Source organism: Aspergillus nomiae (assembly GCF_001204775.2).
Source record: "Aspergillus nomiae NRRL 13137 chromosome Unknown contig00250, whole genome shotgun sequence".
Classification (NCBI taxonomy): domain Eukaryota; kingdom Fungi; phylum Ascomycota; class Eurotiomycetes; order Eurotiales; family Aspergillaceae; genus Aspergillus; species Aspergillus nomiae.
In genome coordinates this window covers 18769-32878 of record NW_015378305.1, presented here as the reverse complement: position 1 = coordinate 32878, position 14110 = coordinate 18769, and the positions used below count along the sequence as shown (strand labels likewise).

General features: G+C 50.1%; 7 protein-coding genes across 7 annotated transcripts; 5 read left to right on the top strand and 2 right to left on the bottom strand.

Annotated features, from left to right (window-relative positions):
• Positions 1 to 278: 278 nt before the first annotated feature.
• ANOM_007517 (NUDIX hydrolase) lies at positions 279 to 903 on the top strand (the record flags this gene model as incomplete). The annotated part of the gene is made up of 2 exons (XM_015552773.1): positions 279 to 330; positions 476 to 903. The coding sequence occupies 2 exons, from the start codon at positions 279 to 281 to the stop codon at positions 901 to 903; spliced, it is 480 nt and encodes a 159-aa protein (XP_015404657.1).
• Positions 904 to 2012: 1109 nt separating this feature from the next.
• ANOM_007516 (DNA-directed RNA polymerase II core subunit RPB3) lies at positions 2013 to 3424 on the top strand (the record flags this gene model as incomplete). Its single annotated transcript, XM_015552772.1, has 4 exons — positions 2013 to 2066; positions 2151 to 2354; positions 2378 to 2718; positions 2790 to 3424. The coding sequence occupies 4 exons, from the start codon at positions 2013 to 2015 to the stop codon at positions 3181 to 3183; spliced, it is 993 nt and encodes a 330-aa protein (XP_015404656.1). The 3' UTR covers positions 3184 to 3424.
• A 1034-nt stretch (positions 3425 to 4458) lies between these two features.
• On the top strand, positions 4459 to 5681 carry ANOM_007515 (putative mitochondrial dicarboxylate carrier; the record flags this gene model as incomplete). The annotated part of the gene is made up of 4 exons (XM_015552771.1): positions 4459 to 4594; positions 4679 to 4707; positions 4777 to 4875; positions 4977 to 5681. 4 exons carry the CDS (start codon positions 4459 to 4461, stop codon positions 5679 to 5681), a joined length of 969 nt encoding a protein of 322 aa, XP_015404655.1.
• Positions 5682 to 6311: 630 nt separating this feature from the next.
• On the bottom strand, positions 6312 to 7240 carry ANOM_007514 (cytochrome c oxidase subunit VIb). The gene is made up of 5 exons (XM_015552770.1): positions 7095 to 7240; positions 6879 to 6909; positions 6727 to 6808; positions 6574 to 6637; positions 6312 to 6510 (listed from the first exon to the last, which is right to left on the bottom strand). The coding sequence occupies exons 1-5, from the start codon at positions 7159 to 7161 to the stop codon at positions 6476 to 6478; spliced, it is 279 nt and encodes a 92-aa protein (XP_015404654.1). The 5' UTR covers positions 7162 to 7240; the 3' UTR covers positions 6312 to 6475.
• Positions 7241 to 7490: 250 nt separating this feature from the next.
• On the top strand, positions 7491 to 8071 carry ANOM_007513 (uncharacterized protein; the record flags this gene model as incomplete). The annotated part of the gene is made up of 5 exons (XM_015552769.1): positions 7491 to 7550; positions 7623 to 7638; positions 7724 to 7786; positions 7849 to 7861; positions 7972 to 8071. The coding sequence occupies 5 exons, from the start codon at positions 7491 to 7493 to the stop codon at positions 8069 to 8071; spliced, it is 252 nt and encodes an 83-aa protein (XP_015404653.1).
• Positions 8072 to 8297: 226 nt separating this feature from the next.
• On the bottom strand, positions 8298 to 8869 carry ANOM_007512 (RNA-binding protein; the record flags this gene model as incomplete). The annotated part of the gene is made up of 2 exons (XM_015552768.1): positions 8494 to 8869; positions 8298 to 8438 (listed from the first exon to the last, which is right to left on the bottom strand). The coding sequence occupies exons 1-2, from the start codon at positions 8812 to 8814 to the stop codon at positions 8298 to 8300; spliced, it is 462 nt and encodes a 153-aa protein (XP_015404652.1). The 5' UTR covers positions 8815 to 8869.
• A 400-nt stretch (positions 8870 to 9269) lies between these two features.
• On the top strand, positions 9270 to 13589 carry sec31 (putative protein transport protein (SEC31)). The gene is made up of 8 exons (XM_015552767.1): positions 9270 to 9516; positions 9579 to 9695; positions 9754 to 9862; positions 9923 to 10153; positions 10210 to 10296; positions 10357 to 13102; positions 13149 to 13447; positions 13507 to 13589. The coding sequence occupies exons 1-8, from the start codon at positions 9308 to 9310 to the stop codon at positions 13549 to 13551; spliced, it is 3843 nt and encodes a 1280-aa protein (XP_015404651.1). The 5' UTR covers positions 9270 to 9307; the 3' UTR covers positions 13552 to 13589.
• Positions 13590 to 14110: the final 521 nt, after the last annotated feature.

Below are 14110 nucleotides of genomic sequence, written 5' to 3'. Positions count from 1 at the left end.
TGGTTCTTCTTTTTGGCTCAGAATATCCGTCGTTTGAAGTTTAAAAAAGTTCATCTCCGGACTTCTAACCCCATATACTTCGCCTCGTTATTGTGTCATTGACAACCTTCTCTTTTACTTTCCGCAAACCCTACACTCTTTTGGTTCCTTGTCGCGTGGACTGCAGCTCGCGCTGCCCATCACCGATTCATCCAATCCCTCTATCTATAGCCTATCTGGCCCAGGTGGCGTAGAGGGTTCTTATTGTTTGACCTATTTTCTCTGTTTCTTGATCCAAGATGGTGGATCAAACTCGGTCAATGGAGTCCCGCACAGGACGGAAAAACCAACGTGAGTGCTTGTCCCTGGAGATATATGGGCCCAATTGTGCCCCTCTCCATGTCCCGTTCGAACTACGCGCGTCGTTTTCCCATTCCCGCTCTGCTATCGTCGGCTATGTCGCGCATACCATTGCTAACCTGTATATCAATAATAGGATACGGATCGAAAGGCGAACGTCTTGTGGCCGGTGTGGTCCCCTTGTCGACCGATAAGTCACAGGTGCTTATGATTCAATCTGCGGGACGAGGTGGCTGGGTACTTCCCAAAGGTGGATGGGAAACCGATGAAGAAACTGCCCAACAAGCCGCTTGCAGAGAGGCCTGGGAAGAGGGTGGCATAATCTGCACAGTGCTTAGAGATTTGGGGTTGATCCCTGACATGCGCCCCTCTACTCTATTGACGTCGCATGCACCCAAGGCAACTTACCAATTCTTCGAGGTCACCGTTGACCGTGAGGAAGCGCAATGGCCAGAAATGCATAAACGAAAACGTCAATGGGTCTCATATGCGCAAGCCGCAGCTGCTCTTGCGAGCCGCCCAGAGCTCTTAGAGGCATTGAATCGCAGCTCCATGAAACGGTAGCGACTGCCTTCCCTTGCCTGATATTCCGGTCCCGGAGCTGGATAGGCGAGGAGCCTGTGGAAGATCACCTGCGATCTCTTGGTCTTCCCGTTACGACTTGACGTGATTCTTTCCTTTCTCCCTGACAAAATCTTTCTACACCGGTTTACCTTCTTGCTTGCCTTCTTTTGTCTGAACATCCCTTTTTGTAATGGCTGGCGGTGCTCTGCTGGAGTTCGAGTTGTCATTACATGCCTTGCTTGACATACCCACTTGGCGACTTGGGACGGTATGCGCATGGCATCGGATTCACACACTCACCACTATAGATATCATGACGATCCGTCGAATAGAGAGTTAGAAGCGCATGGACAGCGCTAGCGTGGACGGACGAAAAGTTGTAACTGATGTCGCTTGAACATCATCATTCTATCGAATCCTACTCGCGGAGAGGATATTTGGTCATCTGGATACCAAAGTTTGCTTTTGACTCTGACATGGTTTAACCATCTACTTACAGCTCTTTGCGACGCCGCCTATGCGGTTAGGGCAACTGGCCTACTGGTGACATGGGTCTGCTTGTGCCTTTGTTGATGATATGGCTTTTCACTCATGCAGAAATAGGAGTCAAGAAGAGAAGAAAACCCCACAAAAAAAAGACTATTCTCCAAGCGACTCATGATTGTGAGATTAACCAGCAAAAATATTCTTATTGAACACGTAGACATATGAGTAATCTCATTCGTATCAGTTAGCATATAGATATCCATCAGGTGAAGGAATAGACATAGATACCAGATAATATAATTTTTTTTCAGAATTATTGGTTATCTGCGTCATGTGTTTACCAATAGTTTGTATTGTGAATGAGGTCGTCAATACTAAGTAAATCTGTAGATACCCAAACAGGGAAAGCGCGGAACTTCAGTTTGGAGCCGAACTCAACGCTCGCGACTTACGCTCTTCTTCAAACCCAGCTCCCTATCGCTTTCCTTTCATCTTTGACCGGCCAAGACATCGTTTGTTATAGCCACTTTCTTTACAAACTTAAACTGTGTTATAAACAAATTATTAAAAGCTACCGTTTCCGATCTGAAGTTGGCAGCCCGCACCGCTGCTTCGTCGCCAACATGGATTATGAAATGGACATCGAGCCTACAGGGCCCCAGGTCACAGTGCGAGAGGTATGGTCAAGAAAATCTCGGACACCAAGTTAAATTCTGAAGAGAAGCGCCACCACGAGCCCTCAGGTATTAACAGAACTGTAGGCCGAACCCTACCGAGTCGATTTCAAACTCAGCTCCGTCGATCTCGCCTTCGCCAACTCTCTCCGCCGAACTATGCTTGCTGAAGTCCCCACTATTGCTATCGATCTAGTTGAAGTCGAGAAGAACACCTCCGTGCTTCCGGACGAGTTTCTTGCCCACCGACTGGGTCTCATCCCTCTGAATTCCAAGAACTGTGACCAGGACGTGAGTACACTCGCGACTGCGAGTGCGAGGACCACTGCGCGCGGTGCAGCGTGACGCTCACTTTACATGCGCGCTGCACCGGCGACGACATTATGCGCGTGTATGCGCGGGATTTGGTGGTCAGTGGCGAGCGGGCGAATGAATGGGTCGGGAATCCGGTTATCACTGATCCAGAAGGCAATGGACCCCTGATCTGTAAATTGCGACGTGGGCAAGAGCTTAAAATGACATGTATCGCCAAGAAGGGCATTGCCAAAGAACACGCCAAGTGGATGCCCACCGCAGCAGTTGGTTTCGAATATGATCCACACAATAACCTCAAACATGTGGATTATTGGTACGAAGAAGATCCTATTAAAGAATGGTAAGTCGCATCACCACTTTATTCTCAGAAAGTCTCTGGGGAAAGTGCTTTTCTAGTACTGACAGAAGCAGGCCTGTCTCTCACAATGCTGCATGGGAACACGCTGCTCCCCCGGACCAACCCTTCGATTACGATGCGCAACCCAACAATTTCTATATCGATGTCGAGAGCGTCGGCGTTCTTGAGCCGGATATGATCATCCAGCAAGGGATCACTGTCTTACAACGCAAGCTTGCATCTGTTATTTCGGCACTGTCTGGCACTGGTGACGGCGACCGCAATGGTGTTATGGGTGGGGAGGATGAAGATATGATGGGTGTACGCAGTCCAGATGCATATGAGCCACCAGAGGGCATTGATGGAGGCTTCACTGCTTACGCTAATGGCGGTGCAAGTGCTTGGGGAGCAAGCGCAGCAACTCCGTATGGTGCAACTCCATATGGAGGTGGTGGGTATGGCTTTTAATTGATTTCTCTTTTCTTTGAGAGATTAACGTGTACCCAAGCTATTGATGGTAGGGGCACAAAAGTGAAAAACCGGGAAGACAAGAATTAACAGGAAAAGCATGCCTTCATATTCAATAATTGCTACTTCAAAGCATCTGGTCGGAGTTTTAGGTTAGGGAACAGCGGCGCGAATGGGATTATACCGTGCTTATATGAGTCGATGGCAGCTTTGCGTCGAGTTGTTGAATGTTATATTGGCTTTGTATCCTCAAGGGCTTGTATGAGCATGTCATACTAAATTACAATATAGAGACTCAAAATGAATGAAACAGTTCAAATCGCAGCCATAGTGCTTGAAGCTACTAAGAAATAGTCAAGTACCTCTTCCGCAGCCGTGCCTACACGAGTCCTTGGTCTTCTCTGAAGTTGTTCCGATTGGCATGTTTGATTAATAAATACCATCGGGCCTACGTTACTTTCACAAGTCCAAAAGACGTGGAAGGAAATTGACTTGCTCGAATGCTCTCTTACCAAAGCTTTGTCTGCTAACAAATAGGATGTGTATGTACGGGGTATCTTATTCTTCGATACAGAACTATGTTGGCAAATGGAGATCCCTGGCTTGAGTGAGGTAAATGGAGAGATAAGACTTGTCAATACTATACTCTCATCTAGAACACTTTGTTGTCAAAACAGAGCTTAATTTAGACTTAATCGAAGTATTCGAGATGCTTCGTTGACTCCACATGTCCTCCAGGGCACCACATGGCCTAACTAAGCTGCTTCTGTCTGGCAATGTGATCTAAAATACATCCTTGCGATCACGTTTACCATTACTTAGCAGACACTACACAGTATACTCAGTACACTGTCATCAACTAATGCAGGAGAAGTGATGTCATCCTACATGAAGCCTTGGAATGAAGCCCCTCGGCAGTACATCAAGAACCGATCATGTTGAAGTAGACAAACGTTCCAAGACGCCTTCTTCGCGAAGAATGAGCCCGCGGATATCCCTGCCTTCCTTCCACTGTATTACCGAGGGTTTACCGTTTGCCCGGCCAAAACCGAGTACATGATTGGCTGATTGCCTCCGGCGCCGGTTATGCTGCCGAAGGCCACTGCGGGCTCGGAGATAGATCAAGGCTCCGACGCATTTTAGAATTTCCAGTCTAAGACATTTAGGTACTTTGTACTCCGTACAAACTGGTCTCCTACTTTTCGAAATCGCTTAGTCCGATACGCTCTCCGCTTCCCTTCCCCCAGCTGGATTGTTCACATCTTGTCCACCAGGATGGCAAGCAGCGCAAAGTTGGAGATGTCGCAGCCTCCCCGGGCTGCTGTTCCCGTGAAAAAGGTGCATTATCCGTTCTGGTTTGGTGGCTCTGCATCATGTTTTGCGGCCACTGTGACGCACCCTTTGGATCTTGGTAAGCCCTCAACATATGGCTACTTTCTTTATTAAAATATGGTTTTTAGAACTGAATTTAACTAACACTAATTCTATAGTAAAGGTAAATTATTCCTGGACCTTATCGGCTGTGTTATGCGTTTTCTGCCCATGTCCTTTTTTCTCTCGCGTCACGGTGACGCTAATCGATGAAAAAAATAGGTTCGCTTGCAAACACGTGGGCCCGGAGCGCCAACCACCATGCTGGGCACTTTTGGCCATGTGATTAAGAGTGATGGAATTTTGGGTATATATAGAGGGGTACGTTCAATCCGTGTGGGTCCCAGGGGAAACGGGAGGAAAAGATAGAGAGAGAGAGAGAGAGAGAGAGACCTCTTGCTTACAGTGCAACAACCATGTAGCTTTCGGCCGCGCTCTTGCGACAGATAACGTATTCCACCACTCGCTTCGGTATATATGAAGAGCTGAAATCGCGCTTCACATCGCCCGATGCTCCCACTAGCACCCTCACCCTGGTCGGAATGGCCTGTACATCCGGCTTCCTTGGCGGTATCGCAGGAAACCCGGCCGACGTTATGAACGTGCGCATGCAGTCCGACGCAGCTCTCCCCATAGAGCAACGCCGTAACTACAGACATGCCTTCCACGGACTGGTCCAGATGACCCGCCATGAAGGTCCCGCAAGTCTGTTCCGTGGCGTTTGGCCCAACTCGACTCGTGCCGTGCTGATGACCGCATCGCAATTGGCCTCATACGACACCTTTAAGCGTCTCTGCATCGACAGGTTCGGCATGTCTGATAACCTGGGCACTCATTTCACTGCGTCCTTCATGGCTGGTTTCGTCGCGACAACCGTCTGCAGCCCCGTGGACGTGATTAAGACCCGTGTGATGAGCGCTTCCCCGGCCGAGAGCCACGGCCACAACATCGTGGGTCTCCTACGAGACATCACCCGCAAGGAAGGCTTCGCCTGGGCCTTCCGCGGCTGGGTTCCTAGCTTCATCCGCCTGGGTCCCCATACCATCGCTACATTCATCTTCCTGGAAGAGCACAAGAAGCTCTATCGTCTGCTGAAGGGCGTCTCCGAGGAGAAGCACACAGCATAGATAGACCTTTTTTCTTTCTTTCCTCCATCTCTTTTTATATATTCCTGATTTGCTCGATCTTGCGATAAACTAGTTTTATCCTTCTCTAATTTTTCTGTATATGGTTTTTTGGCGAAAGCATTGGGTGGCAAAAAAGTTCGTTTTATCTGGTGTACATACCTTTTCTGTGTGTGCTTCTTTTGTTTTTTTTCCCTCACGCCTCTGTGTGATTTGGTTGGCCTCTTTGGCCCCTCGATTTCTACGTGTGCTGTCCTTTGGCTGCACCGAGATACCCTTGCATTGGGAGATCCCGGTTGAAATATACCGGGTATCGGTCCTTTGCTTCAGCAATTTGCTTATCTATCATAGACTGTCTCAGTGCCGAAAGTGACTTCGCGGTTGCAGCACTGGTTTTTGTTGGCTATATGTTGGCTATATTTTGAGTTGGAATAGATAGAATGATTTGTTGCTTTGGATATTACATAGAAGAATAAACTCTATTGGGTTGTCATTCGGGGCTATTAGCTCAACCGTTCTTGCATATTCCGCTTACCGATATCTCTACTAGTATTGGTTGGAATGAGAGGCGCTAATTGCTGGTACCATAAGGCGAATCGTACATTCTTCTACATATGCGAAGGACAAGAGATAGACCAGAATAGGGGCACAATGGATTTTCAGCTACGGCGGATCTATATATATCTTTCTCCCGAGCCAGTCCAAGGGACGGATTTGTATTCCCGTTTTGATCAGGTAGAGTACATGTTGACACAAAAAATGCTTGGAAAATCAATCAACAATGACTTGTTACTCGTCTAGTGGTCCAGGCGGACGGGGAAGTTTCCAGCCTCTGTTGGAGTAAGATTAGTCGCTGATGGGCAATTTGGACCATGAGGAAAAGAAATTTACATACCGCGTTGGGTGTCCCAGCGGTCAGTCCACGCCTTGGGGCACAGGGAGCGGAAAGCGTGGTAGAACTGGATCAGTGGTTAGCCCATCTATCTTTACGTGCAATATTTGTTTTCTTTCGGTCCCACGTCGGGGATACGGAAGAGAGGTGACATACCTGACGGCATGGACGGAAATCCTCGCCCTTGGCGGTGACGCACTTGTGGTAGTCGACGTAGTTTTGCCAGCAGTGCTTGGTCCTGGGGTGAAGACGGGAATTAGCAATTGCATGGAAGGAATTGAGTCGTATATCATTTAAGGTTTACGTACTGGTTCATCTGGGGGAAGCGAGCATCATAGCCTGTTACATCAGAAGTTGTCAGCACCACATATGGACTCCACCCAGTATGAAAACATCGACTGCGGCGGCATTGCGAGCGATCCAATCGGTAATAGACCTAATGATCACGTACCAGCTGCACTTAAGTTAGCAATTGACTCCGATTTGAGGCTCTAAGCCACAAGATTGGCTGCGATTGAGCTCACCTGTGACGAACTTGAAGGGCTTGGTCTCCATAGGCTCATCGGGATCGGCCTCAGGAATAGCACCCATTTTGACTGTTAGGAGACAGAAAGGTCTCTAGAGGAAATTTAAAAGAGGTATATGGGGTGGGTTGGGCGTGGGTGAGAGGGGAGTTGGAGAAGGAAGATGGGGTGAGGTTTGCGCCAGTGGAGTGGTGGAATGATCCCGTGAAGCAGTCAATCCGGGAGTGACCGCGGGCGGTCTAGCGAGCCACTCATGCGGCAAGATTTCCTAAACACCCGAATCCAGCCTAAGGCAGTACTACTCAAACCTCCCTTCAAACGTCGTGAGCTTCCGTCACCACATCTGATCTTCATCCCACCACCATCTCTGCTCCCACCTCAACGTCCACCTTCACCATGTTCCCCACTCGTGTCATGCGGATGCAGGCCTCTCGGCCTTTTGCTTTCCCTACTCCTGTAAGTCTATTTTAGTGTTCTTCGGCCCGGGAAAAAACGGCTTCGAGTCCTGTGTGCTAACGATCGCTATAGAAGGAGGCCCAGAGCGGTATGGGAACCCTAACGACCTGCAATTGAGTCTCGATTACAGGAGGATTGCCTAGGGATAGAATTAGACTAACTGAAAGCTACAGCTCACACTATCTCCCAGCGTCTGCGCACCCTCAAGAGGGTCCCCCCAGAGTTGATTCCTCTCGGTATGTCATTGATTTAAAGCTTTCTCCATGGAACACAATGTGTCTAACCGTTCTGCCATTAGGTATCGTCCTTGGGTATGTTTACTGTTTTGAGATTCCTTGAACTCTATATTACATGATCAATCCCCCCCAGCTGCTACCTCCCCAGACTAAACATGCGCTTATGCTGACGCAATTTCTTCTAGCGTCGCTGTTGGAGCTGCTATCTACTCCAGCGGCAAGAAGCTCATGACCGACAAGACTCTCCGTCTTAGCCGCAACAGCCCTGAGAGCCGTGAGCACTAAAGTGTATTACCATATTTCAATTGCGATGGCGATCCTTGGTGTGATTTTTGTCGGCGGTCTGTATTATTCACGGGAAAGTTGATGTCGCGGGAGAATTTGAAACTTTTAAAAAACTCGGTTGGAGCGCGTGTATATAGTACCGCTTGAACGGAGGGTTCTGATGGAGTAATATTGCAATATTACTGTCGTACGGCTTCCTGTCTCATGATATTCGAGTCTTTAGAGCTTATTCGGGCTTCGGACCAGCGACGTCCAGCTCTTCCAATCCTTGCATAGGGTCGTGAGAACCATCATTGGCTGCTGTTTGAGCCTGCTCTGCCGCCAACCTATCCTCCTCGTCGACTGCGTATTTGGCCAAGTAGCCCTCCTGCACATACGTAATTAGAAACCTGCCCGTAATGAAGGTGAATCGCCCTGCAAACCTGTTCCCAGATAGCCGTCTTGCTTCCTAGACCTTCATTGCTGTCCTTCTGCGGCTTTGCGGCAGCAACCTTGATCGTACGCCCGTAGAGCTCGCTTCCATCCATGTTGTCGATCGCTTCTTTGGCATCTTCAGGTACATCAAATTCCACATAGCCAAACCCGCGATGGAGCTCATTCGAGTTGGGAACGTCGGGCTTTGGGAGCGTGATATCAGCAACGTCGCCGAAGGGAACAAATGCCTCGGCCAGCGTCTGCACAGTAACCGCCTGGTCGAGACCCCCCACATAGACGGTAGATTTCAAGCGCGCCGCTTCGCTCATGGTGTATATCTGGTCGGAAGCTCGGTTGTGTTACAGCCAGAGAGGTCACCGCACCATAGAGTTGTAGCTAATGGTAAGAGGGCTCTGCCCCAGTCACAAATATCACGCTCTTCCGTAGCTCTCCACGGCGGATGATACCTTGCCTAGACTTTCTGGACCGAGCAAACTGATATCACGTGCCTCCGCGGGTGTTTTGGCGAGCGCCCGAACAGGTTAGGCGCCAATCGCCCCGGTCCCTCCAGGAGGACACTTGGTTGATTGGGAACTGTGCAGTTGACGTTTCGATCGCATCCCGCTGCTACTTGGCAACTTTTATACACCCCTCTGGTCTCGTTAGGGAGGGGAGGTTACGTGTGGAAACATCTTTTTTCGTCTTTTAGTTCTAATAATCCGTCGATTCCCCTTTTATGATAGTTGCTGCCAGACCGCTCCATAGTCTGGTTATCTCCTAATCTATAGTACCTCTCGTTACTTCCGCTCCTTTCATTTCACCATGGTTCGTCTGAGGGAGATTCCCCGGACGGCCACATTCGCCTGGTCTCCCGGTGCAGCATCGCCATTGATTGCTACCGGTACTCGGGCCGGCGCAGTCGATGTTGACTTCTCCAATGAAACATGTCTCGAGCTGTGGGACCTGGGCCTGGACCGTCAGAGTACCGGCGAAGAGTTGCAGCCGATTGCGAAGTTTGACACCGACTCCGGGTACTTATCACTTCGTCCTCAATTCACGATGCAAGTGTGATGTACTAACGGCCGTTATATAGTTTCAATGACCTAGCGTGGACCCCATCCGAGGACAACACACGGGGAGTAATAGCTGGAGCTTTGGAGAGCGGGTCGCTGGACCTGTGGGACGCCGATAAGCTGATCAATGGATCGAGGTGTGTTCCAGATGAAACCGTCATTCATATATAGTCCCATTGGCTGATTACCGGAAAGTGACGACGCCGTGATCTCGAGAACCACCAAACACTCAGGCGCCATCAAGGCCCTTCAATTCAACCCCAGACATTCCAATCTGTTGGCCACCGGTGGTGCAAAAGGAGAGGTACTGGACTGCGTCAGGATTGAGAACCCGCAGGAATGCATTGCTGATAGCTTGGAATAGCTCTACATATCCGATTTGAACAATGTCGCAAACCCATATCGACTTGGGACCGCTGCCCGTGCGGATGATATTGAGTGTTTGGATTGGAATAAGAAGGTTGCACATATCTTAGTTACCGGTAGCAGTGCAGGATTTGTCACTGTTTGGGATGTCAAAACGAAGAAGGAGAGTTTGACTCTTAACAATATGGGTCGTAAAGCTGTCAGCGCCGTTGCTTGGGATCCTGAGAAGGTGAGATGCTTAAATCCATCACCCTGGAAACCAGTGTGGCTTCTAACATGATCTAGCCTACGAAACTCGTTACGGCGACACCATTGGAATCGGACCCCATGATCTATGTTTGGGATCTCCGCAATTCCCATGCTCCAGAAAGGGTAAGCTTGGGCATCTTGGCGTCAGCACAAAGGGATTTGGGTATGACTGACATTCCATAGGTCCTTAAAGGACATGAATCTGGCGTCTTATCGCTTTCATGGTGTAGCCACGATCCCGACCTGCTTCTCTCTTCTGGAAAGGATAATCGCACGCTCTGTTGGAACCCACAAACAGGTAACCCCTATGGCGAATTTCCTGTCGTCACAAACTGGACTTTCCAGACCCGATGGAACCCCCATAATCCCAACTTCTTCGCCACTGCTTCGTTCGATGGCAAGATCGCGGTCCAGACGATTCAGAACACCAGCACCGAATCTGCTCAAGCTATCGCAGACCAGAACCAGACACTTGATGGGGAGGACTTCTTTGCGAAGGCACAGACCCAGCCGCAGGTCTCGAGCTTTTCTTTGCCTAAGGCCCCTAAGTGGCTTGAGAGACCCTGTGGCGCCACTTTCGGTTTTGGAGGCAGGGTTGTTTCTGTCAACTTGGTGGAGAAAGGCCAACGTGCCTCCAAGATTAAGATCACCCCGTTCGAAGTAGATGAGGCTGTTGGGCAGTCTACTGAGACCTTTGAGAATGCTCTCAAGGAGGGCGATCTTCGAAGCATCTGCGAAACCAGAGCCGCAAACGCTGCCACCGAGGAAGAAAAGGCGGACTGGAAGGTCATCGAGGCTTTGATCTCCGAGAATCCCCGCAAGGGACTTGCCGAATATCTTGGGTTCCAGGACCAATCTGCCGATGAGGCTGCTGACAAGCTGGCTAACCTTGGCTTGGGCAAGGAGGAAACCAATGGAGAGTCTCCTAAAGAATCCCGCGGGCCAGGGGCGAAGAAGCACAAGCGCCTACAATCAATGTTCGACGCAAGTCCTGAAGCAGACAACTTCTTGTCAGACCTGGCTGCGTCGAAGGGAGCGAAGACTAACAACCCATTCCACATCTTTAATGGCTCCGAGACAGAAGCAGATAAGGGCATCACGAGGGCGTTGCTCCTCGGTGACTTTGAGAAGGCACTGGATGTCGCTCTCAAGGAAGATCGTTTGTCCGATGCTTTTATGATTGCTATTTGTGGGGGTCAGAAGTGCATCGCAAAGGCGCAGGAGCACTACTTCTCCAAACAGACAGAGAGCCCGAACTATGTTCGCCTGCTAGCATCCATTGTTGGCAAGAACCTTTGGGATGTTGTGTACAACGCAGATCTATCTAACTGGAAAGAAGTTATGGCAGCATTGTGCACCTTTGCTGAAGAAAAGGAATTTGCTGATCTTTGCGACGCCCTCGGTGACCGGTTAGAGGAACAAATTCGGGCTTCGGACGACAAGAGCCTTCGCAAAGATGCTTCGTTCTGCTTCCTGGCTGGCTCTAAACTGGAGAAGGTTGTCGCGATTTGGATCGAGGAGCTTCGCGAGACTGAGCAGAAGGCCCTTGAAACAGCCGCAAATGACAACTCCTTCTCGATCCATGTTCGTGCTTTGCAAGGGCTGATCGAGAAGGTGACAATTTTCCGCCAGGTCACCAAGTTCCAGGACACTGAGCGTACCAAGGAGTCCGACTGGAAGCTCAGCAACCTGTATGATAAGTACATTGAGTATGCTGATGTAGTCGCTACTCACGGACGACTACAAGTAGCCCAGAAGTATTTGGACCTCGTTCCGGAGAAGCACCCCGAGGCTGAGGTTGCAAGGAATCGTATCAAGCTGGCGACAAGGCAACCAGCTGCTCAGAAGACGCAGCAAACGACTACTGGTCGTGGAACGCCACTGAACAAGCCTCTTCCCACGACCAACGCTTACCAGCCTCAAAGAACATTCTCTCCTGTTGCGCCAGCCACAGCTCCGAGCCCATACGCTCCTGCGGCTCCTGCTTCGAACTTGTATGCGCCCCCGGCCCCTGCTACCAATCCGTACGCACCTCCGGCTGCTGCCACGAATGCATACGCACCTCCGGCCCCTGCTTCGAACCCTTACGCCCCGCCTGGTGCTGCTGCCCCACCACAGCCAACTAACCCATATGCGCCGGTTTCTGGAGGCAGCTATGCTCCCGCAGGATACCAGCCCACGCCGGCACCGTCTTATGGTGCTAAACCCCTAGGTGGTTCGGTTCCTCCGCCACCACGCGCGTCGAATCAATCCCCCGCCACTGTTACCACGTACACTACAGCTACCAACCTACCTGCTTGGAACGATCTTCCCGAAGGCTTCGCGAAGGCTCCGACGCCCCGGAGAGGAACTCCCGCCGGAGCTGCTGCACCTATCAGCTCGCCATTCCCGAACCAGTCCCCGTCAATCGCTCAGGGACCTCCACCACCCGGAGCTCCACCTACTCAGCGGACACCCTCGGTTCCCCCTCCGCCAAAGGGCACTGCTCCACCTCCCCGGGTGACTTCTCCACCATCTACTATCCCCCCAGGACCTACTCCGCCTCCAAACCCTTATGCATCCTTGCCTCAATCCCCTCCTCAGCTAACCCCCGGCACCATGGGAGCACCGGCGCCAATTGCACGTGGCCCGTCTCCTTACAACGCTCCGCCGTCTATGCCTCCCCCAACTAACCGGTACGCTCCGAGCCCAGCAGCTCAAGCGGCAAACCCACAGCTCCAGGCACGGGGCCCTGTTCCTCCACCTCCACAGGCAGCTGCCTCACCATATGCTCCCCAGCCTCCGGTGGCGAGCCAGTATGCTCCCAGCACACCACCATCGCATCCCCCACCACCAATGCAGCAGGGACCACCTCCAGCCACAGCCTCTAGGCCCGGGACAGCTTCTTCACAACAGAAGGTGACTCCGGCCCCTGCGACTCCTAAGTATCGTAAGTAACTCTGAATTGCCTCACGTCATCCATCTAACGTGTCTAGCACCTGGTGATCGTTCCCATATCTCTGAAGACGCAAAGCCTATCTATGAGATCCTTTCGGCGGATATGCAACGCATCAAGGGCCGTGCGCCTACATCATTCAAGCAACAAGTTGAAGATGCTGATCGGCGGTTGAACCTTCTGTTCGACCACCTGAACAACGGAGATCTGCTCAAGCCAAACACCGTTTCTGACATGGCCGACTTGGCCCGTGCCATCCAGGCGCGTGATTACGAAGCGGCACGTGCTATCCACGTGGATATCCTGACAAACAGGACTGACGAATGCGGTCAGTGGATGGTAAGTTTTCCAATACATTTGCATGTCTTGTATTTGAGTTGTTCTAACCGGATAAATAGGTTGGTGTGAAGCGTCTCATCAGCATGAGCAAGGCTACCCCATAAAGGGCCACAGCATATAACCTGTGTATGAGGCAAATTTCATGAGTTGTGCGTATGAGAAGAAGGGTCTATGTGTTTCGTGTAGTTGTTGGTCAACTTTCAAGACCAGTAGTGTGATGTTCTCAGGTATTGGTCTAGAAATTGTTCTTCTTGTCTAAATGTTATTACTATGTTTATTGTTTATTCATGATCCTCGGAATACCAGCAGTAGATCTTACACCAAATTTGTATTTTTCAACGTTAGTACCAGACTTTAAAGCGTTTCAAGCCCCTCGCATACTGCTGTAAAGACAGAAGAAACGCCAAAGCCCTCTTCAAAAGCCGGGTTGTCCGTATAAATGTGTAAGCATCAAATAGCACGGAGTATGTAGAATAATTCAAACTGTGAACAAGCTTCTGAATCTGATAGTTCAGTTGCACACTAAACCTATCTATTTTGAGAGACCAAAAGGCCTTATACAGATTTATATGAAGTTAAACAAAGAAAAACCTCTTCTTTGATGTGAGACCTCAAGAGTTAGATCGTCGCAGACGGCCGTATATAGAAACAATGAGATATAAA